This window comes from Equus asinus, chromosome 7 (genome assembly GCF_041296235.1).
Source record: "Equus asinus isolate D_3611 breed Donkey chromosome 7, EquAss-T2T_v2, whole genome shotgun sequence".
Classification (NCBI taxonomy): Eukaryota; Metazoa; Chordata; class Mammalia; order Perissodactyla; family Equidae; genus Equus; species Equus asinus.
This window is the reverse complement of record NC_091796.1, coordinates 68,614,513-68,639,685: the sequence shown is the minus strand read 5'-3', so window position 1 is coordinate 68,639,685 and position 25,173 is coordinate 68,614,513. Positions and strand designations below refer to the sequence as shown.

The window sequence follows — 25,173 nt, the reverse complement described above, 5'->3', positions numbered from 1 at the left end:
GACATTCAGTGGGAATTTGCTCAGATTTCTTGCATCCCATTGTTGGGTTGGACAGTGTTTCATTTCCTTCTCATTGGCATCCATACCAATGCCTGCGTTCAGGCAGGTAAGGAAAGCTCTGTAGATGTAAGTGATTCTTTAAACCTGCTTTGGGAAGCCAGAGTGAGAGGGAGGAAAGGAAAGGAAAGGTGGCAGGAGGGACATCCTTCTAGAAACGTTATTGCAGTTAATGTGTAGAAAGGTCATTTCTCCCTGTGGGCTAACCACCCCCCCCCCCCAACACACACAGTGTGACAAAAGCATGTAGATGGATTTTCCTTAGAAAGTTGATATCATACTCATTTGAAGTGTATGCATAATATAAATTAATAAAGATTATATTGGAGCCCTATAAAGCCATTACTACTTATTTTGAAGAGGAAGATAATGAATTAAAGTGCTATTTAGTTTATTTCTGTTTAATCAGCATTTATTGAGGACTTATTTTGTGCAATGCACAATGCTTGATCCTAGGGGTGGGGCACAAAGAAGAATAAGACAGGATCTCTGGTTTCAAGGAGATAAATACAACAAGTATGGTAAAACAAACACATGTTCACAAATTAGTATATAAACCTCATTTTGGTTTAGTTCCAGTCATGTTTTAAAGTTTAAAGGGGAAATCTACTTTCACACATATTTTTGAAAAATCAGTAATCAACCTCACCAACCTATAATTTATCTTTTGAGTGCATGTGGATTCTTATATCCAAGTTTAGTATGTCTTCGTAAAGCAAATATTCCTTTAAGACTACGAAATTATTGAAGAGAAAGGTTTGATTCCGATGGGTCAGAATTTATAGAGAGAACATTCATATGGCCTTTCTGTTTCTCTTTCTAGCACCCCTGAGAAATAGAATAGTATCGCTGTAGTCTCATTTTTCCGGAGGGACCACATAAGAGGCTGCCATCTGAATCAAAAGTGAGTTGTTTGATGAACAGGCGTCAGACTCACAATTTTTGCTCTAGGGCTCTATCTATTAAGATAACTCAATCTAATTGGGGGCAGGATTTATAGAAGAAAATGGAGAGCAGACCAATGATTGGGGGGGGGGGGAGGTCAAGGGATTATGTAATGACCAGTAAATGTGAGGGCAGTTATGTAGGCCCATCTTCTTAGCTTGCTAACCAGATACAGAAGATGACGTTCTCAAGAGCAGGATCCTTTCATTTAAAGAAAGTAATATTAAATGAAATAAGAAAATATTTAAACATCTATCTGAAATGTAAGTTGAATCCCAAACATTTTGCAACTGGTGTTTGAAGTGGATAGATGGTCTTGTCTCAAGCTTTTTTATTTTCTCACGTATGTACCTTTTAACATTGTTAAAGCTAGAGTGGAGGAAGTTTCTGATTATTACATTTACTATTATAGAGTTCAAGAAATGTGTATAGGAGGTTTTAAAAAAATCACTCTGAGGGGGCATTTAAAAAAGAGAGAACTAAAGACATTAGCTGAAATGTTTAAAGCAGAATATTTAATAAACAATAACATTTGAGATTTTATCTAAAGTTCTTTCCAGACTGCAGGCGCTTTAATGAGAATTTGAAATTGTAGAGTTTGAAAATGGAGTTTGAAAAGCCAATTAAATCTCTTACCGAACTCATTAGACCTTCTTCACATGTAGATGATATGGATGCCTTTGGAAAGCACATTTTGGATTTCAGCTTCTGATGGAGACTCTGATGGACCCTACCATAGCTAAATGACTAGATCTTGGGTAAAACCCATGCTTTAGTGTGTGAATGAGATTGCAAGTGGTCAGAAAAATCTCCAAGGGTTGTGCTTGTCAGCTTGATCCATCCCAAATGTGAGCAGAAACCGAAAGAGAGAGCCATAAAGAGTAAGCAAACTGGACAGGTAAAGGTGCTCTAGGAGAAATGGTCATGTCGGGAGTCTACACTGGCTAGCAGCAAGAAGGACATGAATGGAAATTCCCATGTTAGGCCTGTGTCTTTAAGAGGGGGATAAAGTTTTTCTGGGGTTGGATCACAGCCTGACTCCCTACAGAAGAAAGTGTAAGTCCTCTCTGGAAAAAAGAATGTCCAATTGGATCCATAGGTTTCCTACAGATTACAATCAAGCAAATACGAGCTTGTAATAAAAGGTTAACAAACCAACAAGGAACCAAACAGCCATAACTGAGAGTCAGCAGAAAAGACAAACAAGTGATTGGCTCCCTCCCTACCCAGGACCTTAGATACTAAAACTCTCTGATATGGAATATAAAAGAATTGTGTAAAAAGGTTTAAGAAATGAAAGATGAAATCACAAAAATGAGCAAGTAATAAGAGGCTACTGATGAGGCTGGCCTAGTGGCAATGTGGTTAAGTTTGCACACTCTGCTTCAGCAGCCTGGGATTCGCAGGTTTGGATCCTGGCTGCAGACATGGCACCGCTCATCAAGCCATGCTGTGGTGGCATCCCACACGCAAAATAAAGGAAGACTGGCATGAATGTTACCTCAAGCACAATCTTCCTCAAGCAAAAAGGAAGATTGGCAAAACATGTTATCTCAGAGCCAATCTTCCTCACCAAAAAAGAAAGAAAGAAAGAAAAGAAAAAAAAGAGGTTACTGGGAATCACCCAGCAGATTTTAATAAAAGAACCAAATAAAACATTTAGAAATAAGAATATAATTGTTGGAAAAAAATCCCTCAATAGTGGGTTAAATATGCCGTAAGAGAAAATTAATGAACTGGAAGATCAACTTGAAGACATTATAGAGACTGTAGCACAAAGAGACAGCAAGCAAGACAGCAGGAAAGAGAAGCTAAGCTATACAGAGGGTACAGTGAGACCTCACTGATGTCCAATCAGGGTCCTGCAGGAGGAAATAGAGCAATTGGAAGAGAGAAAAGATTTGTATTGCTAATGGCTGAAAATTTTTCCAGAACTGATGCAAGACATGAATCCATGGATGCAGCACAAAATATACCACACAAGATCAGTAAACCATCAGAAATACAAACACATGTACAGCAAAAGACATGTAAAGAAGTGTTCATGGCAACATTATTTGAAAAAGCAAAAAAATTCAAGAAATCTAAATGTCCACTACCAGTAAAATGGACAAATAAGTATTAGCATATTAATATAGTGGAAAGCTATATTGCGCTTAAAACTAAAGGTGAATGAATGATTGTTGCATGCAATGATATGGGTGACTCTCACTGTGAAAGAAGCTAGACACAAAGAAAAATATACTGTATGATTCCATGTGTATGCATTTCAAAAATCAACAAATCTAGGGGCTGGCCTCGTGGTGTAGTGGTTAAATTCACCCACTCCACTTCAGTGGCCCGAGGTTCACAGGTTCAGATCCCGGGCATCAACCTGGCACAGCTTGTCAAGCTGTGCTGAGGCAGCATCCCACATAAAATAGAGGAAGACTGGCACAGATCTTAGCTCAGTGACAATCTTACACACACACACAACAACCCCCCCCCCCAAAAAAAAACCAACAAATCTAATCTACGGTGTTAGAAGTTAGGATAGTTGTTTACCTTTGAGGTTGTAATGGAGTCATAAAGGGGCTTCTGGGGCAATAGAATGTTCCTTATTATTATTATTATATTTTAATTTGGGTGGTGGATAATTTGGGTGGTGGTTATGCTGGTCTGTTCACTTCGTAGTAGTTTATTAAGGTATGCATTCATGATTTGTCGACTTTTTATTTGTATGCTATAGTTTAATAAAAACGTTAAAAGCAGGGAAGTGCTCACAAAGATACATTGTAGTGAAATGGAAGAATCATGAAGACAAAGAGAAAAATCTTAAAATCCAGATTTTAATGAACAAATCCAGAGGAAAAAGACATATTATTTACAAAGGAACAATGTTTAGATTGAGAGCAGACTTCTGAGCAGCAATAATGGAAATGGAAACTAGAAGACAGGGGAATTATACCTTCAAAGTGCTCAGAGAAATGAGCTGGTAGCCTAGAATTATGTGTCCAGACGTTTTAAGAACAAGGGTAAAATAAAAGCATTTTTATATAAACAAACAGAGTTCACTGACAACAGATTTCAGAAAAGGAACTTCTGAAGGATACATTTAAGGAAGAAGAAAATAATCGCAGAAGGAAGGTCTGAGATTCGAGAAGGAATAGTGAACAATTGATAAACATGTAGATAAGTTGTAAGCACTCATAAGTCATAGTAAATATACAGATATATTATTTGTATAAAATAATATAATAATTTCTAATTTATGGACTAAGACGAAAGATCTAAAATAGTGGGTAACGATAGAATATATATAGGGAAGATACAATGACACGATCAGCATTTAAAGTAGTCAAAAGCCCTTTTTAATGAGTGGTAAGATAGTGATTAAGTTTAGTCTTTGTTTCATTAAATACACACGATAAATTTTAATTAAAATTAATACTTGGTAAATTTAGTGGACTAGAGATGTTAGCTGTGGATTTCTTGTAGATGTCCTTTATCAGATTGATGAAGTTTTCTCTTTTTCCTAGTCTGCTGAGACTTCTTTTGTTTGTTTTGTCAAAAATGAGTATTGGATTTTGTCAGCTGCTTTTTCTGAAGCTACTTTTCTGAACCTGTTGAGATGATGATCTGGTTTTTCTGTTAATATGGTGAATTACACTGCTTGATTTTCGGATGCTCAAACAGCCCTGTGTTTCTGGGATAAGACCAACTGGTCGTGATGTATTATCCTTTTTATGTATTGGATTCACTTTGCTAAATATTTTTAACAAAATAAAATTTAAGATGAAAAGTGTTAACGGACTTATATAAAATACTGTGCTCAACTATTAGAAAATGCTCTTATCTTCAAACACACATGAAATATTGACAAAAACTGACCACGTGCTAGCCCATAAAGCAATCTTGACAAATTTCAAAGAATTGATATCACGCAGCCCACATTCCCTGATGGCTGTTCAATTCACTTAGAAATTAAAAATAAAAAAGGATAAATTGTCCCATACTTTTGAAAATTAAAAAAAAAACACTTCTGAATAACTTCTGGACCAAATAAGAAATCATAATAGAAAATAAAAATAATTAGAACTGAATCACAGTGAAAATATTATATGAAAACTTTTAAAATGAAGGTAGAGGGATATTTAAAGGGAACGCTAGCTTTTAAAGCTTCTTTTAGGAAAGAAGAAAGCCTGAAAATTAATGCACTAAGCCGCCTCCACCTTAAGCTATGAAAACAAAAGAACCGCAAAGAAAAGAGAAGGAACAAAGTAATAAAAATAAGATTTCATTATTTTATTTTTTTATTTCTTAAATTCACAACAATTTGACTAACTTTGTGGAAGAACAAAAGCCTAAGAAATAGCCAATGCACTGCTGAAGAAGAAGAAGAAATTGGAGGAGGGGCACTTGCTCTCCCAGATATGAGGACTTACAAAGCTCTTGCTGTGTCTTTATGTGTTCAGACACCGTGCTCGTGGACAAGGATGTTCAGAATGACTAGTGGAACAAATAGCATTGAGCAGACACCCTTTCCTGCGGTCCTTGATGTATGATAGAGATGGTACTGCAGAGCAGTATGGAAAGAACCTTTTTTTTCCATACTAGCTCTCGGACAATATGCAAAAACAATTAAATCAGATGGAATGTAACACGATACACAACAATCAATTCCATTGGTTTATACAGATATGAAAGGTGAAACTTAAAGATTTCAGAAAAATTATAGAGTATCTTTCTGAATTAGTAATACAGAAGAGTATTTTTCAGCTATGACACAAAATTTGGTAACCATAAAAGAAAATATTGATAAATTCCAGTATATTAAACTAAAAACTTTTATGAAAAGACGCTAGAAAGGCAGCAAAAGTACAAGTTCTAAAACTAGAGAAGTTATTTGTGATACATATAACTGATAAAGGATTGGTGTCCAGCATAGAAAGAACTTCAAAAAATCAACAGGAAAATGACAGACAACACCCCTCCCAAATGAGCAAACATATGAATAAGCATTTTACACGGATCCACAAACATATAAGATACACAACCCCATTAGTAATCAGGGAAATGTGAATTACGTCTACAATGACGTATTATTTTATACACTCTGTTTTGAAAAAAAGTAACATTTAATACCACCAAAGGTTGGGGAGGATGTAGAGGTAAGGAAATTTATCTAGACATTAGCTAGAATGTTAGAATAAAAGTATTCGTTTGACCCAGCAATTCCACTTTTAGGAATACGCCCTAGAGAAAACTTGGAATAGATACACAAGAAGTCATATAAAAGGGTTCATAACAGCACGATGCTTATCAGCAAAACAATTGGCAACAACTAGATAACCCAAATGTTTATTGACATGAGGATAAATAAATAAATTGTGACATATTTGCGTAATAGAAAACCGTAAATCAGTGAAATTAACAAGCCAGTGTTTTGCACAACAAGATGTGTGAAACTTAAAACCATAATTTTGTATGGAAAAAAAGATCTCAGAATATAACATTTGGTAATTTTTTATGGCATTAAAGGGAAGAAGATAGTTAATATGAGAAAAGAATATGCAAATAGATGCAGCAATGTTGGTAATATTCCAGTTCTTAAGTCAAATGGTGAGTTCTCTGGGGTTTGTTTTATTATTAAGCTTAATAACATAAACATTGTATATATATTCTCTTGTATATGTCTAATATTACATGATAAAAATGTAAAAGCATTTGGCAGAAATATTTAGAGTTTAGAAATGTAATGAAATTTTATAAATTCTAAGTCAGCTTAACATTGTGAGCTGCTAGATTTTGTGGTCATTATTTCAGAAACGTCTGGGGTCCTTCAGTCCCTCCTGATCCCAGAGAGCCATCTGCTGGAGAATCGCTTCACGTCCTCAAAACAGGTTTAATTTTTCCTTTTCTGGTTTGTAAGTTTTGTGCCCAATTGATGCCCAAGTTAAAAAAAAAATCTGGAAAAATAAGAGCAGTGCCATCCTTAGTGCGTGAGTCACTCTTTATGAGTGGAAACCATTTTGCTACAGTGACTTTTGATTATATTGGTATAGGGGTTCCCAGGAGAGCACATACCAGCAAACCTTTCTTCGTTTAGAAATATGGCACTGAGGTGTCAGAGCCATTCCCTTCAGAGGGGAAGTGCAGGAAAGACTAATACGTGCGCGACCTCTGCCCCGAAGCCGCCCTGTTTCTTTTTATGGCATCCTTTCTCTTCTTCATGTGCCTTAACTTATTTCTCTTAGATTTAGTTTTAAACTTTGTAAAGAAAAGAAAAAGGCCACTAAGAAGAGAGATTCGACACTCAAAACTAATGGATAAATAGGCAGAAGACGAAGATTCAAATTAATCATTGCTGTTCCAAACAGACAGAAAGTGCAGGTGAGATCCTGTTCTTCCCGTATGTCAAGGATGACAGCTTGTGTTGGGGAATGAGTATTACTTCTGGGGCTCTTCTCCTCCCATTGGTGGGATGACATATTCTCAACTAAGCTTCCCTGTGGACTCGTTAGTAATACTCTGGGAATGCTAGCTACATCTCTATCTTCTGGAAACTTAAAAATGTCTAAACTGTGATAAAAATGGAATGAGAGAAACCGAGCACCTCTGGTGGGAACTGGCTGGTAAGTGGCGGCTGGACGTTGTAGTGGAGTCAGTTACTCAGGTGGGGACCATAGGGCGAATTTTCTCCCACATCTTCTACGGATTTTGTTGGAAGTTAACCCATGGCCCTGGACCTGAACAAAATTACAACTCTTGGTTCTGGTGACCTTAGGCAGAAATGTTTGCAATAAAGAAAGAAAACAGGCCTGAGTTAGAGAATCAAAAATTCCGGGTTTCAAAGACCCATTTGAGGCCCTGCTGTGATATTTGGGCACTGAAGGCAGTTATATCACCAGCTAAGTAGGCTGTAATTAAAGCAAAGCTTATAAACCCTGCTTTCTGTTTAGCCAACCGTGTAAGTTTGTAGGATAATGCCTGCCAAGCATTTGAGTCTCTCAGAAGAGAAGCCCCAGGAAGCACAAAGTCTTGCTATGGGTTATGAGGCAGCTGTTCCGAGATTCTGTCAGAGGGTGGCCAGACAGACGAAACTGGCTTAGAGAGAGTACTGTCTAGACACATCTTTTCTCCCTGCCACTTGAGACAGGACATTTCCCTATTTAAGCTGTGGACACACTACTTTATATCACCAAGCATCTCTTAGCCATGTGGCACTGTTACCTGACATCTCTGTTTAATGCTTCATAGTTTTAATTTTCACCATTTCAGTTCACTTCAAGCCCAGCAATCGGAAATTGCACCATGTCCTAGTCCCTGTTACATGTTGAGCTGTCTACTGTCCGAACACCGGTGTCAGGTTTTTTGGCTGATACTCAAGTCAATTTTTTCACTATTGCTAGGTGTCAGAATTGACAGTGGACGTGCTAGCAAGAGCATCAGATTAATCCTAAGTGACTTGATCGTGGTAAGAATACTGTGGAAAAACCCATTAGCTCCATGGTGAGGAGCCTCAGTCAATGCCTAACCTTGCTTCTGAATTCAGTGGGACACCTTGAGCAGATGCTGGTTCAGCAGGAGTGAAAGGGAATTTAAAGTGACCTGTGTCACGTGTTTGGGAGTGGGAATGGTGCGAAGTCGTGGGAGGGTTTTGCCTGCCATGAGAGATGGTTACTCAGAAACCATCATTACTGCCCCCTTGATGGCTGTTAGCATCACTGTTGTTGTTTGATATTATGGAGTAATCAGTGTCAAGTCAACCTGGGAAAAAGAACCATCAGTTACGAGGATGCACTTTCCATTCCAGGTGACATGACTAGAAGGGCTTCTCAGGCTGAACTCTCTGAACTTTCCCCTCCTGGGTTGTGGGGTTTTGTAAAGATTCTCAGGACAGATATAACTTGACGTCTTTGAGCGCTATCACCAGATGTTGATATATGAGGTATATGTGTTATTTATGGTAAACTAAGAACATTGCTTCTTTTTAGAGGTTCATTTTTTCTTTTTCTGTGCCATCTTTATATGGAATAATTGTGTATGTGTGTGTTTACCTTGATCCACATGCTTATTTGGGATTCAGGTAAACAAAAATAAAATTTGGGGTTTATTTTAACAAAATTGTGAAATTCAGAAAGCATTACCTTATAACCTTTAAATATAACCTGGTAGTGCCATTTGAATGAATTCTTTTAGTTTTAGTTCTTTGGATCAGGGATCCTGTTATTGTTTTGGCACAGTTTTTTATATTTTTATTTTTATTTTTTTTGAGGAAGATTAGCCCTGAGCTAACATCTGCCGCCAATCCTCCTCTTTTGCTGAGGAAGGCTGGCCCTGAGCTAACATCCGTGCCCATCTTCCTCTACTTTATATGTGGGGTGCCTGCCACAGCATGGCTTGTCAAACGGTGCCCTGTCCGCACCCGGGATCTGAACCAGCGAACCCCAGGCTGCCAAAGCAGAATGTGCGAACTTAACCGCTCTGCCACTGGGCCGGCCCCTTGGCACAGTTTTATTTGCTGAACGTTTATTTCATGTCATTGTCCTTTGTGATCAGAGGTCTTCATGACATCATTATTTGTATTTCTTGGGTGTAATTAGTTGAAAGACTGGCTGAAATACAGATGACTTTCTCTTCAGTTTTTATGAATGGAAGGTGAGTGCATACAACTCTGGTTTATTTTGCACCTGTTGGTCTTAAATGTTGCCTTCGTGCTTGTAGCAATTAGTCAGAGGAATGCATTACTAATAATTTACCAAATGTTACTGTAGGTTTCCTTAGATCTAGCCAGTTGTTGAAAACCTGGGTCTGGCTCATTGTTGATGCGTTCGTTCTTCCACCCGTTCATTCAGCAAGTACTGGTTGAGCACTGCTGATTGCCAAGCACCGTGCTGGTCACTGCTGATACACAGAGGACAAGACTATCCTTCCTTCTTCCAATAGTTGTCCACCTCTCTGGGTCAAGCTGCTAAAAAATATGTTATTTTGCTAATATTTGGAAAGATGAGCATACCTTTTTTGTTGCTGATCTGTGATAGTAGTCACTGTCCCACTGGAAATTGCAGCAGTGTACAGTGACATAATATTAAAGATGTTTAACAGGTACAAAATGATTTTAGGCTCCTAAAAAATAAGAAATTTTTTTTGGCAGAAAAAGATAATGCGGGAATAGGCTAGACTAGAAGAGAAATCTCACTCCTGTAATGCTTGTCTTCCTCCTATCTTCTCTACACACTTTCTGAAACTTCCTTTTTCTGTAGCTGCCTTGTCAGGCTTCCTCTTTTGATTCCTCAAATATTTAAAATGACAAGTAGTAAACCTTATAAGTTTCTTTGGGCTGAAGGGTGGGGTTGTGGAACAAGGTGAAGGCGTTCCTCTTTCATCCTACGTGTCAGTCAAGGTCCCTCCTTTCTTTCCAGTAGTATAAATTGTATGCTACTCAAAAGATGTTTCTGGAGAGAGTGCTCTTCTGTTTCGCTGTCTGACTTGGAATTAGACATTTCATGTAGGGCGTTTCAGGACAGGGAGAGGAGAAAGAAGGCTCTGTGCTGGTGGGTGAGTGTGGGAGAGATGGTGAGATGTGAGACAAGTTGACATAAGCAGTGCCCTTCAGATCTCGTCATGAAGGCAACACCCTTTTTCTTGGCCTAGACGTGCTAAGATGCAGTCCTCTCTTTGAGACACAAAAGGATGGAGTAAGAGGACTTTTGAGGTCACTTTCATTTTTTTATAGCTCTATACTTAAATTCTTCAATTTTATTGAGGTATAATTTACAAATAATATTGTAACATGTTTAAGGTGTACATCGTGGTGATTTGATATGCATATACATTGTGAAAGGATTCCCACCATCTGGTTAATTAACATATCCGTTACCTCACATACTCACCTTTTTGTGTGTGTGTGTGACAACACTGAAGTTCTACTGTCTTAGCAAATTTCACTTATACAATAGGGTGTTATCAGCTGTAGTCACCACTTTTCACATTAGATCCTCAGACCTTATTCATCTTAGAGCTGGAAGTTTGTATCCTTTTACCAACCTCTCCTCATTTCCCTCAACTCCCAACCCTGGCAACTTCTTTTCTACTCTCTGTTTCTATAGGCTTGACTTTTTTTTAGATTCCGCATATAAAGGATTCTGTGTGGTATCTGTCTTCCTTTGTCTGACTTATTTCACTTAGCATAAAGCCCTCCAGCTTCATCCATGTTGTCACAAATGACAGGATTGCCTTCTTTTTTGTGGCTGAATAATATCCCTTTGTATGTGTGTACATATATACATACACACACAAACACACACACACACACGTACCACATTTTCTTTATCTGTTCATCCATCAGTGGACACTTAGGTTGTTTCCATATTTTGGCTATTGTGACTAACACTACAGTGAATGTGGGAGTACAGCTATCTCTTCTAGATAATGATGTTGTTTCTTCTGGATATATACCCAAGTGTGGCATTGCTGGATCTTATAGGTCTATACTTTAAAGAGGTGGAATTAACTGTATGCATTGAGGACCAAGCAGAAGTTGTCCTTGGTGGGTGGTGGTGGACACAGGACACCAGTTCAATGATGAGCTTTGCCTTTGTGTTCCTAGAGGATCAGTTTCATATCTCACAATTATTCTATTAATTACAACCTTCTTAGGTTTGTGGAGAGGAGAGGGAACTAAAAGTGATTTTATAACGCTTTAAAAATAAACAGATGTTCTTTGTAGCCTGTGACCACTTTCTGTCTACAGGAGGAAGGTCAGCAACGCCCTTCGTCAAAAGTCATCAAATAGTCTTGATGATCCCCAATGGTTTCTCCATAATCCAATGACCCCGTTACTTTTTCTCTATCCAACTTCCTCCTCAACTTCTCTTTAATTAGAGACCTGCTCCATCTTTATGATGACTCCCTTCACACACAGTCAACTCCCTCCTTCCCCCACTCCTCCCAGCTGAGCTCTCCTAGCAACACTTGCCGATGATTAAATCTCTGCCTGCTCCACCTTCGGCTTGTACCTGCACCCAAGCAGCTGATGTGCCTGGAGAAAACCACACAACCATTTTAACTTGTCTCACTTTAAATTTATGACATCACATTTCAAGTGGGCCCACAGAGCTGCCTGGCAGTCTTACCACATTTTCCCTGAGAATTTGCTCGCCTACTCTCCAAGATGACTGTTTCCCACTTTCTCCTCTCACCTCAAACCACCAACATTCCTCTTTTCCTTTCCAGTTTTTTATTTGACTGAGAAAAATAAAAGAAATATGAAGATAGCTTTCACATATTCCCACTACCAGATATACTCACTCGCCTGCACCTGTGCTGGCTGCAGTGGAGGGTGTATCTGAGCCAGCTGTGCACCGGATCCCCCCCCCCGCCCCCCCCCCCCAGTAATAGCAAAGAAGCCAACCTTATAGTGGCCACTATGTGCCAGGCTTAGTTCTAAGTACTTTATATAACAACTAATATAAGCCTTACAACAGCCCTATGAAGTAGGAATAATACCAACTTTACAGGTGAGGAAGCTGAGGCACAGCAAAATTCGGTAACTAATCACACAGCCATAATACGTTTGTGTGGCTCCAGTGTCCATGTGTGTAATGGCTCTACGGTTCCTCACCTCTCAGGCATTCCCTCAGCAGCTCTCTCTCTTCTGCACTGCCAATTTCCCCTTCACCAGATCTTACTCGTCAATTACAAGCACATTCTAGTGTCTTCTATTTTAAGAACCTACCCTTGACCCCTTTTCTCCCTCCAGCGACCCACTTACATCCCTATTCTCTTTCTCAAATTTCTTGTAAGAGTTTTCTATGTTTGCTGTATCTACTTCTTTTTTTCCATTCCAGTCTGGCTTTTGTCCCTACCATTCCACAGAAACAATTTTTGTCAAGGTCACTAATGACCTCCAAAATGTCAAAGCCAGAGGGACATTCTCAGATTTTTGTTCCGCTGCTCAGAAATCTTTTTATTCCTTTGGTTTCCTTGACACCCGTCTTGGTTTTTCTCTCACCTCCGCAGTCATTTCTCTGTCTCCCTGGCTGGATCTTCCTCTGCTGGCCAACCCCTCAATGTCTGATTGCCCAGGGCTTGGGCTGGATCACTTCCCTTTCTATTCACGCTCATTCACTTGGTGATCTCAGCCAGCCTCAAGGCTTTAGATATTATTTATAAGTAGATGACTCCTAGATTTTTATCTCTAGCTTTGACCTTCCTCTTACTTCCAGCATCTCCACTTGGATGTCATTCACATAGCTGTCACATAGTTCATATGTCTCAAATAAAATTCTTGATTTTGCTTTTTATCCTTTAGTTCTCATTTTTAGTAAGGTGAGATCTTCCTCCCACATCTCACCTCATAATTATCAGCAGGGCTTTACCTTCAGATTCTGTCCCAGATCTGACCACCTGTGCCTCCTTCCAGGACGACTGACACCCTCATCCAGAGCACCGGCATCTATTTCCTGGGTTCTGAAGTAGTCTCCTAATGGGTCTCCCTGCTTGTTCTCTTGCTCTGATCTAGCCTGTTCTGCACCCTGCAGCCAGAGTCATTCTTTATAAATATACGTCAGATCTGGCCCCGTCTACCCTAACTCCCTCATTTCCTAGATTCTCTCTGTCCCTTCCTGTCCCCCTGCCCAGCCTTCTTTGCCATTCTTTGAACACAACAAGCACACATCTGCCTTCTTTTGCCCTTGTTGTTCCCTCTGTTCCTTTCTGCTGGGAATGCTCTTGATGTAGATATTGACCTGAAATAAACAAGAGAGTTCATTATTTTGGTATGATCTTTGTTCAAACTCACCCTATCAGAAAAACTTTCCCTGATCTCCCCATCTAAAATAGCAGCGCCTGGCATTTTCTATCTTCTTGCCAGTTTTAATCAGAGTGTAGTGTCGTATTGTATATTTGTGTATTTATTTGTTTGCTGTATGTCTCCTTGAGTGGCATATCAGCTCCGTGAAGACAGAGACATTATTGCTTGATCCCTTTCTCCTGGAACTAGATGCTTGGTAAATAATTGTTGAATTTTTGGAATAGCGACAAGTATTAAGTCTTACAAAGTTAAAGGACATACAAGAATAAAAAAGGTTAGAGGTAATTTTTTTTAAAAGTTAAAAAACCTTGATAGATGAAATGATAGGTGAAAGGGGTAAGGGGTATGTGTGGAGAAAATTGTCTAGAAGCAGAAAAGGAGAGTCTCAGAATTCTTGGGTGGCTTCCCTTCTCCCCCGTCCGAGGAGGGTTTCCTGTTGCAGGATCGGCTGCGTTGAGAGCCCAGGGGAGAGACTAAGGGAAAGGCCTTGGTGGACTTTGTCGGCTGTCATCCAGAGCTTCAGGGCAGCCTCCATGGTGAGGGTGGGGCCTCGAAGTAGTCCCAGAAAATTAAAATTAGTGAAACAAAATGAAATTGAGGATCTTATGTTCCCTAAACCTACTCCACCTAAAAATTGAAAATGACAGATTGTGAATTAAACTCTCACGATGATGGTAACGATAATGATTTTTTTCATGTGTTGCTTTTCTGACTGACCTTGGTCAGTACCCCGTTCCCCGGGCCCCTTTAGAGCTGGGTTGAGAATGTTGATGTCCTTGGTCCCCGTTTCTTGGGTCACTCCTCTGTTAGGAGCACAGATCCAGGCGTGGAGTTATGTACCTCTCACTGAACATTGTTGTGAGTTCTACTCGCTGATGTGGAAGAAGACTAGAAAGAAAACTCTGCCAAAATAATGAATTCTCCTGTTTAGTCTTATGAGATAGAAAGGAATTGGAACACTCCTTTTAAATTCTGTTAGTATTTCAGTGTGCTTTCTAATGGGTAAATCTTTAATGACCTCCAGAAAACCAGGAAGGGGATCTTTCTTACCCTTGTAAATATAAGTGACTTCAATAAAAATTCATATTACCTGAACTTTGACTCCCAAGAAACTTGATGCATGATAATCATGTGACATAAGTGTGATTGTGAAAGTTTAAAATGTAGGTATATGGTGGGCACATAATGCCTCAAAGCTCACATTGCCCTACTTTGGCTATAAAATTTGTTTTAAAAGGCCAACCACGATTATTTTGTAGTGTTTGGGTCACTTCAAAAGATTCATTACATGCAGTCACTGTATTTCTTCATCCTTCCCTTTGGTTTCTTTCTGCCTAGAGGGAGAAGAAGATGAGGATGAAGAAGATGAGGAGGAGGAGGATGAAGAAGAGGAAGATGAGGAGGAAGATGAGGAGGAAGACGAGGAAGATAAAGATGCAGACTCCCTGGATGAGAGCTTGGATGGCGACACTGAGCTGCCTGGGTTTACTGTCCCTGGCCTCACGTCTCAGGAACCCGGCTTAGAGCAGGGAAACGTGGTCCCCCTGGAAAGAGCCACCTACCAGGTGCCAGCCGCCATTGAGTGGAAACAGCAGAATCAGGGCCTGGGTAAGAGTCCTGTGTGTTTTCCTCTCTCCTTCCTCCCCTCCTTCACTTTTCTAAGGTGATGGCTTTTTTTCATTGGCCTCAATTAGGGAGCAAAATGGGTTTTCAGTTTATGTTTATGGGTGGTTCATTTGGGGAAAAGTTAGTTTTTTCTTCAATATGTTTATATTTATGCTTTTCAATAGGCAGGCTCCAGACAGTCTCCAACTGCCCACGAAGAGTACAGTTACCGTGTTCTTTTTGGAAGGAATTCCATCTTTCCTTCCCAGCTGGAAGACAGCTGTAGGCTCTGGGAGGACTTCCAAATGGGGAGGAGCTGTGTGTAACCAGTCTGCTGAACAAGCAGTGTGAATGGACTGGAGTCAGAAAACAAATCTGTCTTGTCACCTTCTGTCCTTTCAGAATTTACTCCCTGGGGGAAATTCTTCCCCCGCTTCTGGGTGAGCTTTCAGCAGCCCCTCGCTGCTCTGTCCATTCTTGTGGTTGCACTCCATTGTCAGTCACAGCCTCATTTCAGCAGTCAGTGGCCAGACAGCCCAATGCTTGCTCTCTCAGTGCGTGGCTGCATTTTCAGGGGAGGACTCTGTGGATGCAGGCTGACCCCAACGTGGCACTCTTCTCTGTCAGCTGTGAAGTACCTGTGTCTCTCTCCTCTTGGCTTTTTCAGGAGAGACACTGTTAAGCTCTGGATGATTCTTTGAGTCATCACTCTCCTGACCTGAGGCAAAGTGACCTCTTCTCCAAAGAAATCCCCTCTCTGAAATTCTCTTAATCTTTAACACCTAGGCCCTTTTGTACCTTCAGTGTAGCAGGGGTTAGGTTTAAGAGTCATAGAACCAGTTTTGGGGATATTTCATTGGAAATTTGGGTGTCGGTCTCGGACTTTGCTCTGGAATATCATGCTAGTGTATCTTGGTGTCTCAGTTGAAACTTCCAATATAGAATCCTATTACATATGATTTCTTAAAGATCATTCTCCTCCCATCCTGTGAAACTCTTTCAGATCAGCAGTGAGAAAGGGCGAGTGCATTAAAATGAGTATGGAGGGGTAAAATTGCAGCGTCTGTGTAGTTTAAAACAAACTCTTTTTTTTTTTTTTAAAGCTCAAACTGGAATTGGTAAAACCTTTAAAGGTTTGCAGTCTAGGGAGGAATACCGCTTATAATTTCCACAACTAAAGAAACATGCATAAGGATGTTTGATGCCATCTTCTCTTCCTTTGTAGAGTTCTCTGATGAACTGTCCTTGGATTTGTTAATTAATTTATCCAATAAACCCAACTCAGTCCTGTTCTGTTCCCGGCACTTTGCAAGGCAGAGGGAACACAGAGAACAACAAGACAGTGCCTTTTCTTGATTAGAGCAGAGCCCATTTCATAAAGGTTTCAGTGCAGCGAAGCTGAGTTCTATAATAAAGGAAAGTCATAGGAGAGCAGAGCAGAAATGTAGAAGGGGGCCATTTAGATTAGCCTGGAGTGTTTCAAGCTGTCACTTGTAGGATATGTAGATAGGAGAGAGCCTGTAGAGGAAGGAGCCCAAAGAAAGAACATGCTCAAGGCATCAGAAGGATGAAAGACCATGACACATACAGATGGGTTGGCAAAGAACATCGTAAGTGGATAAAAAGAAGCCCTAGGAGATATGTCAGCAGAGGAAGCTGGAAAGGAAAGCAAGGGATGTATCATGAAGAGCTTTGAATCCCACGAGGTTTTAACTTGTCCATTATGAAAACCGTTCTGGTAATAGCATAGTGGAGGAAGAGGGGAAAAACATGAGATTGGAGAGAGAAAAAGGCCATTTATGAGACCAATGAAGTGGTCAACGTGAGAAATGAAGGCCTGAACTAAGGTGGAGGTCGTGGGACAGAGAAAGAAGAGCCAGCCTGAGAGCTATTTGGTCACAGGTCCTAGTGACTGATTTGGGGGGATGAAGGAAGACAGAAAAAGAGAGTTGATGATTTCTAGGTTTTCAGCTTGGGGAAATGGGTGGATGGTGATGCCTCGATGAAGATAGGAAATAGAGGAAGAGAGGTGACTTTGGCATATTGGGGGAGATGATGAGCTATTTTGGGCATGTTGAATATGAGGAGCCTGTGGGATGTCCAGGAGGGACTTAGATTTTGAGGTTTGAGTTCAGGAAAGAAGTCTGAGACTGAGTTATAATTCTGGGGTTATCACTTTATTAGGTGGCATAAAGGTTGTAGTTGAAACAGTGGGATTTCCTGTGAAGTATGCATATGGTGAGGAGAAGGTAATAAAGGACGGGCTTTCACTGGACAGGCAGAGGGTATCAGTAATGTGAGTACAATGTTTACTAAATTATTTTCTGAAAAATTCATGTGATTGGGCAATAATTACTTTAAAAACATACCAAATGAAACTGATAAAAGATTTTAAAGGTATGAAAATGTCACATTATCAAAATATTATAAAACACAAAATAATATTAACACAGGCCTGTGAACATGTGAATAAATATTTAGTTTGAAATGCACCTATTCTATGTGAACTGGTTTGAAATGAACAAAATAAAATACAAAATACAAAGAAAAATTATTACAGAGCAGGTTAAAAGCAAAGACGGAAATCCGTACATCAGGTAGCTCCCCTGGTGTGGCTTTATAATATGGAAGTATCATGTACAGTTACACAGTCTTTTTAATATGGATTGGATGAATATTCAGGGATTCTAGCACTTTACTAGAAAGAGGAGAGAGGGAGAGAGAGTTGCCTTCGTATAGAGTATGGAGGAGATATGGCATCTACCCCTGGACTGTGGTCAAGGAAACCAATTTTCCCCACTTATGAAGTTGACTTGCCATCTATGAATAATTATAAGCAATTGGAGGGGCTGTGGATCTTAGAACAATATGTGGAGGCTATAGTTCAAGGCCTCTAGAAAGGTCACAATCCTGCTGACACCTTGATTTTAGCCCCTTAAGACCCCTTTTAGCCTTTGACCTGCAGGACTGTAAGATAATAAGTTTGTGTAGTTTTGAGCCACTAAGTTTGTGGTAATTTGTTACAGCAGAAATAGGAAACTAATGCATAAATATTTCATAAGCAGCATCATATTAGATGCTGGCAGTTGCAGTCAGAGTGTGAACTTAAGTATAGTTTTTCTTAATGAATCATTAAAACAGCAAAGATTGAGACTCTTTAAAAAGTAATCCCATTTAATAACAGTTGAATTGGCTATCTTCTTCATTCCTGTTTTTAAATGAGTTATTTTATTTATAGATCATCACATCCTATTTTACAATATGAGTGGCATTCCAAAGCAAGTGCTAAAACCTATGTAAACTTTTAAGAATGAACAGATTGGAGTCAGTCATTGGGATTGGCTAAAAATAATGCAGACTCTTTGAATAGATTATAGTCTCACTTCCTGTGAAGTAACAAGAGCAGAAGACATAGATGACTAAGGTAAAGCATAGATTCATGGCCTCAAATTCTCTGCACTTCTGTTTTCTGCATACGCGTTGCTTCTAAAGCTTTGGAGAGAGAGAGCTCGCCTTCTCGCTCATGCTGTTGGGAGGCATGGCTGTGGAATGCACTGTGTGCTGTCAGGATAGAGAGGATCAGGAGTGAAAGTTCCATATTCTGGCTGAGGTGGACTGATTGAAAGGTACAATGCTGGCAGCATTTAGGAAGCTCTTTATATGCACATGCAGAGTTCATTTCTTCTCTGATCTAACAAGTTCATTTTCAAATTTATTGGCAAGAACCTGTACAGAGAGTGGATCCTGTGACCCACACCACTTCTTATCCTGTTGCTGTAATAAATCAATTATGCTTTTTAAAGTATGTGATCAAAGTTGAGTCAACATATCCATTTTAATGTTTAAACTTTTCCATTGTAATTAATACCTGCAGATTCTCTCCTTCTTGCATTCTATCTCTGTTAGGATGCCTTTAGCTACAGGTAGCAGAAACCATAATTTAAATTGGCCTAAAGAATAAAGGAATATATTTTCTCTCAAAACAAGAAGTCCAGAGATAGAGCTCCTAGGTCAGTTCACGGTCATCAGTGACCCAAGTTTTGCATCTTGGTGCACTGTCCTCCTCGTGTTAACTTTGCCCCCGGGCTGGCCTCCTTCTAGTTGCAATGGCTGCAGTAGTCTCAGGTGTTGCATCCAGACAAGACATTGTCCAGAGAAGGAAGACTGTCTTTTCACTGTTTCTTTCTTAAGAGAGAGGAAGCCTTTCCAAGAATCTCCCAGTAGAATTCTTGTTGCCTCTAATTGTCCAGGATTGCATCCCCATTTCCAAACAATTCTTGGCAAGGGGAATGTGATCACATGACTGGTGGAATGGATGGGCATGGTTGTCAATCACCACACTCATCACCCGTGATTTCTGTGTTTTTCCGTTTTCTTCTCTTGAAGCTGATACTTCACCATGTCTCTTCTATCCTCTAGGAGTCCTATGACCAATCTTGTTAAATTCATATCTTTATTTTAAGTATGTTTTGAGTACATGAATTCTGGATGAGGGTCTGAGGGTGGTATTGTTCTGTGTTCTTCCTCAGGATGAGACCATTTTTGGCTACTTTACAGTTTGGTTGATAGTCTGAATGAACAAGGTTTCCAAAGCCATCAATTACTTAAGTGGAGAATTGTTATAGTTGTCTTCACTTTTTTTCAAAAGCTTGCAACTAACAGTGGAATGGACTTTTGGTTTGGGAGGTGAAATATTTTTCTCTGGAAGTCTTTAAAAAACATGATAAATATTCAATTAATGGTCTAGGGGTGTTTGTGGAAAGCAGAAGAATGAAGAACACTCATGTATCTATTTTTTCATCAGACATTCATTGAACACTTACTGAGTGTGTGTTGTATGTTGTGGAAATACTGAGAGGCTGACATATGAAGAGATAAATCACCATGGGGCAGAGAGTGGTCCATGGATATGAGGTCAGTGGCTGAGCAGTTCCACAGCAGGGAACTAATCATCACTTATACCCAGGGATGACTTCGAGTGGGCAGCCAAGAGGGAGGCGTGACTTCAGGGGTGCTTTGCCAGATCCCCTGATTTATATCACCCTTCCTGTCTTAACATGGTGCCTACTTTTCAATATTAGAGCCTTCCTTTAGATTGAAATTGTATATCTTGAGAAGGCCTGAGAGAAATGCAGATCTGCTATCTGGGTAGGATATTATCATTTATTTATTGTTAATTTATTAGGTTCATTAGCTGGTGATTTAGGATGTTTTAAGATGAAAGAGAAAGGAACAGAGGACAATATGTTTTGAATTAGTAGGAAGATAGAATGAACTGCAGGCACAGGGTATGGGGGTTGGACGTTAGAGAAACTGAGCACTTGACTGTGAGAAAGTCAGACCCTCAGCCCTAAAACGTGCCAGCTCTTCTCTTTCTTCTCCTCATCCTCCTCCTTCTTATTCTTTTGAAACAGTTAACATGGAGCTAAGACTTAACACTTAGATACAGTGCAGCAGGAGGGAAAAGCTGCTCCGCAAAAGACAGTGGGAGGTGTGAGCTTTCAGACAACTCTTCAGTGCAACAAATGGCAGTGTGTTTTGATGTATCACGGGTTGAGCTATGGATTAAAAGGTTGCTCAGGAAGCTGCCAGGGCTGACGTAATTAAATATGTGTATGGAAGGAGAAGAAGGAGAGAAACCTCAGTGCAACATAACCGGCACAGAGTGAGTGGCAGATTGGCTAAAGACCCCTGACCAGTCGTTCTCTGTCTTGATTGCACATTGGAATCACCTAGGGAGCTGTAAAAACACTACCTGGGTCCTCTTGCTAGAGGACAGCTGTCCTAGACTGACTCTACTGGTTGTTCCCTTGGGGTCAAGCAGCTTCTGTTTATGTAGGAGAATGGAGGAAGGGAACTTTAAGAAGTGTTTCTGTATTCTATGAATGGAATCCCTATTAGTAAAGGTTTACATTGCTTTATATGATCTTTTGTGTATTGGATTAATGTGTCTTAAAAAACCCCAGGTTTTTACAGTCATGTGGAGATCAAACTTAAAGTCAATATCCATGCTTGATTTTCCCCAAAAGCCCATGGTCCCGTTACAGACTCCTAAAGCTGGACCCTGGAGGTTTGTACCCAGGCTCCTGCCTCTGGGATAAGTGAGCATCTCCTGGTATGGTTTCAGTGGGTAAGCATCTGCTAGTTGTCTGGGGTTCCTTCCTGTTCCGGAGATGGTGCCCAGGGTTTCTGGATTTGAGGGTAGTGCTGTTCGCTCTTTGGAAAGAACTGGATTATTTTTCCTAGACAGGAGGAGCAGAAGACCTGGGTGCCGACCTCCTTTCTCACATTAGGCAAGACGCCCTAGTGCTGGAGTTTAAATGAGAGACCATGGTCCCTGCCTTTCCCTGCCTCACGAGGATGAGCGCATGAGGGGAATTCGGTCTGCAGGGGAGGATGCCTTCCCAGTCCAAGATATTATTTCTTTGTAGATCTTTCCATTTGGGCTGTTGGCTGCTTGCAGATTAGTAGTATTTGGGGATTTATAGGGGAGAAAAGTCTGTCCATATGCCTCTGGGGAAGATTCAACAAACTCAGGATTTCCGTAGGTTTCAAATGCACTTATTTCCTGAGTTTTCCATTTATTTATTTTTTTTCCTATTATATTGTAGATATTTTTGTTAGAAGCCTTGAATCCTCTTTTTAGCATGAGGTAGGTTATAAATAGGTTAAATACATAAAAATGGATAGACTTCCTTCCTGCTGCTCCTCTCCAGCCATGCTCGCGGGTGTGTACTGAGGACCACAAATACAGAAGTTCGTGTGAACCAAAAGTCAAAAGGACAGCTGGCCAAGCCTAAAGAAAATCAACTGCTGGCCTAAAAACAATTTAATGTTTTTTTCTTTCATTTGATGTTCAAGACACTTCTGATGAGCAGTTATATATATTGACTACAGTCAAACTTTGTGTTCTTTCAACGTGGGAATGTTAAGCTGTTTGGAAACGGGAAAGGATTGACGGCATGGATAATTTTGTGGGTTGTACTAAATCATTTTTAAGACTGACCCTTAATGATTTTTCACAGCTATCTGTAGGACTTTTGCATGAAGAATCTCAGGTAGACGTAACTGAGGCTTCAGGAATTCATTAATTCCAAGAGTCATAGGCAGAACTGAGATCATTCGCACACACACACTCTCACACTCTCTCACGGTGTCCAACTCAGCTGTGGAACACTGCAAATTCCCTCCTTCTCCTCCTAAGTTTTCTTTTGAGAAAATGAGTGAGGGAAACCCAAACGACAGAGTTAGTAGAGAGTGTCTCTACAGCACAGTGGCAGCACAACTACCCACCAGTACGATTTTGGGTGTCCAGAGCAAGCCGCTGACTCCCGCAGGCATAGAGCCTCTCTGGGGATGTTGCCGTGGTGAGGAAGGGAGATTAGTCTCGGTTGTTAGAATAAAATTCTTTGCGCTGGCTGGGTCTCTCCAGTACTGTAGTAGTAGGTTCTGTGTCATCTAATAGAACTGCCAGCCTCTCAGGCTGTCAGGAAGCCAGAGCGATTTTTGAAATTCAAAGGATTGGTGGTGCAAAGTAAAAATACAACACAGCACAAGTGAAGGAGGGATTAAAGAAGGAATCAGAGATTTAGATCAGGTAACTTGAGGATTCAACAGTTCACGGATCGGAAGCGTTTCTTAAAATGTATTTGTCTCTTTTATACCCCTGATGTATTCAGGGACCTCCATGGTCTGTCTGGGGTCCACCTGCCGGCTTTGTTTTTCCTGGCTGCTCTGTCAGAGACCTCTGCCTTAGTCAGGCTATAGTCACTGTCGCCAGCACATGCATTTCTGCAGACATGCATCTGTCTGTACCCAGCTCGCTGAAGCCTCTCCTGGCAACCCTAACTCGTGCTGAGCTTCCCCTTTTGAAGCTCCTCCTGCAGTTATTGTCAGTATTGCTCAATTTCCATTCAGAGCACTATCTTATTTTGCTTATTCTTTTGAGGGAAACTTCATAGCATCTAGCGGTCAGCGTTGAGGACTGTTGATTGCTTAAAAGGGTGTTCTCTTCCAGCTGGTAGCTGTTCTGGGCCTGAAACTTCCCAGCTCAGTTGGGAGGTGGGGTAGGGGTGCTTTATTGCACTCTGACTGTTTAAACAGTGGTCCCTTCTGTTACTCTCCTGGAGAGCAGCATGGGGGGTGTTGGGGTTTTTAAGTAGAGTTAGCTCTGTTCATGGAAAAAGTGGTAACTGATCGGGTACCAAGGTCTTTCCAGAACACTTATAACTGACATTAAGCTTAAATATCTCATGGCAGGTAGAACCTCATCTGACTTTAACTTTCTCTTGTTCTCTCTACTTACCCCAGAGCAGTTTTTACATCTACAAAAAGGCCTTTTGAACTAATTAGAATGAACTAATTACAGCATGCTTTCCAGTCATAAACCATAGAAAGCATTTTGAGGCTAGGTTTTCTGGAACATAATCTATCGTTTTATTTTCTTCCAGCTTTATTAAGATATAATTGACATACAACATGTGTAAGTTTAAGGCATACAACGTGTTGATTTGATACACTTATATATTGCAAAATGATTACCACCATAGTGTTAGCTAACACCTGCATCACATCCCATAACTACCATTTCTTTTTTGTGGTGAGTAATCTAACATTTTAGAATATATTTTTAGAACAAACGTTGAGTAATTCTACACTGTAGAAATGATCAGACCTTGGAAGTGTTGGACCAACTACCTTTATTGTCTTGGCATCTGAATCAGATAGAATGAGATGGCTGCATTCTCACAGTGGTCAATCGTTCAAAAACTTTCCTTACAGTGAATTAGGTGGCTTAATAGAAACAAGGGCTTTGCTAGCTTCTATCGAAGAGTAGAAACAGCCGTGGTGTCACCTAGATGGAAGTGAGAAATTTACTAAACCTGATTCTCCCTGCCACTGAATCGTTGCTTCCCCAAGTTAGAGAGCAGAGTTGTCGTTTTGCATGTTAATTCTGGCTGCAACAGACTTATGATTATAATATAGTGTTTTAAACGCTTTAGGCTCTTGGTTTGAAAGAATTTTTCTCTTTTCATGTCTTTAATGCCCTGTCAGAGGACCTAGACATTGGTTTCTTGTATCAGAAGTTCACTAAAAATAACTTTGGAGCTGTTGATGAGGAAAGGCCCTTCTGGAAACCTGAACCCAAATAGCTCAGCTCCAAATTATTCATCTCTATTTCTTTTAATGATCTGTATGAGATAAAAGACAGTGCTTTCCAGAAGCTGGAGCCCTTATCTGTATTTTCATAATTAAATTATGTTGAATTAGAGAATTGGGGAAAAAAAATCACATTTCTTTCATTAGTAATGAATTTCTTGCCAAAGCAATCCTGAGAAAAAAGAACAAAGCTGGAGGTATCACACTCCTTGATTTCAAAATATGTTACAAAGCTATAGTAATCAAAACAGCACAGTACTGGCGCAAAAACAGACATGCAGATCATGGAACAGAATTAAGATGCGGAAAATAAACCCACATGTCTATGGAGAGCTAATTTTCAACAAAGGAGCCAAGAACATACAATGGAGAAAAGAAAGTCTCTTCAGTAAATGGTGTTGGGAAAAGTGGACCATTATCTTATACCATACACAAAAACTAACTCAAAATAGATTAAAGACTTGAATGTAGGACCATAATACTCCTAGAAGAAAATATAATCAGAGGCTGGCCCAGTGGCGCATCAGTTAAGTGTGCATGTTCTGCTTCAGTGGCCCGGGGTTTGCCGGTTTGGATCCCGGGTGCAGACATGGCACTGCTTGGCAAGCCAT

General features: G+C 40.1%; 1 protein-coding gene across 5 annotated transcripts in view; it reads left to right on the top strand.

Annotated features, from left to right (window-relative positions):
* The window catches only part of ARMH4 (armadillo like helical domain containing 4), a 174,650-nt gene that overhangs the window by 78,191 nt on the left and 71,286 nt on the right, over positions 1 to 25,173 (top strand). For all 5 annotated transcript variants that reach the window (XM_070513686.1, XM_044773649.2, XM_044773648.2 and 2 more), the window contains one exon: positions 15,137 to 15,406. In XM_070513686.1, the coding sequence (XP_070369787.1) occupies positions 15,137 to 15,406 (270 nt within the window). The remainder of the gene's footprint in view (positions 1 to 15,136; positions 15,407 to 25,173) is intronic.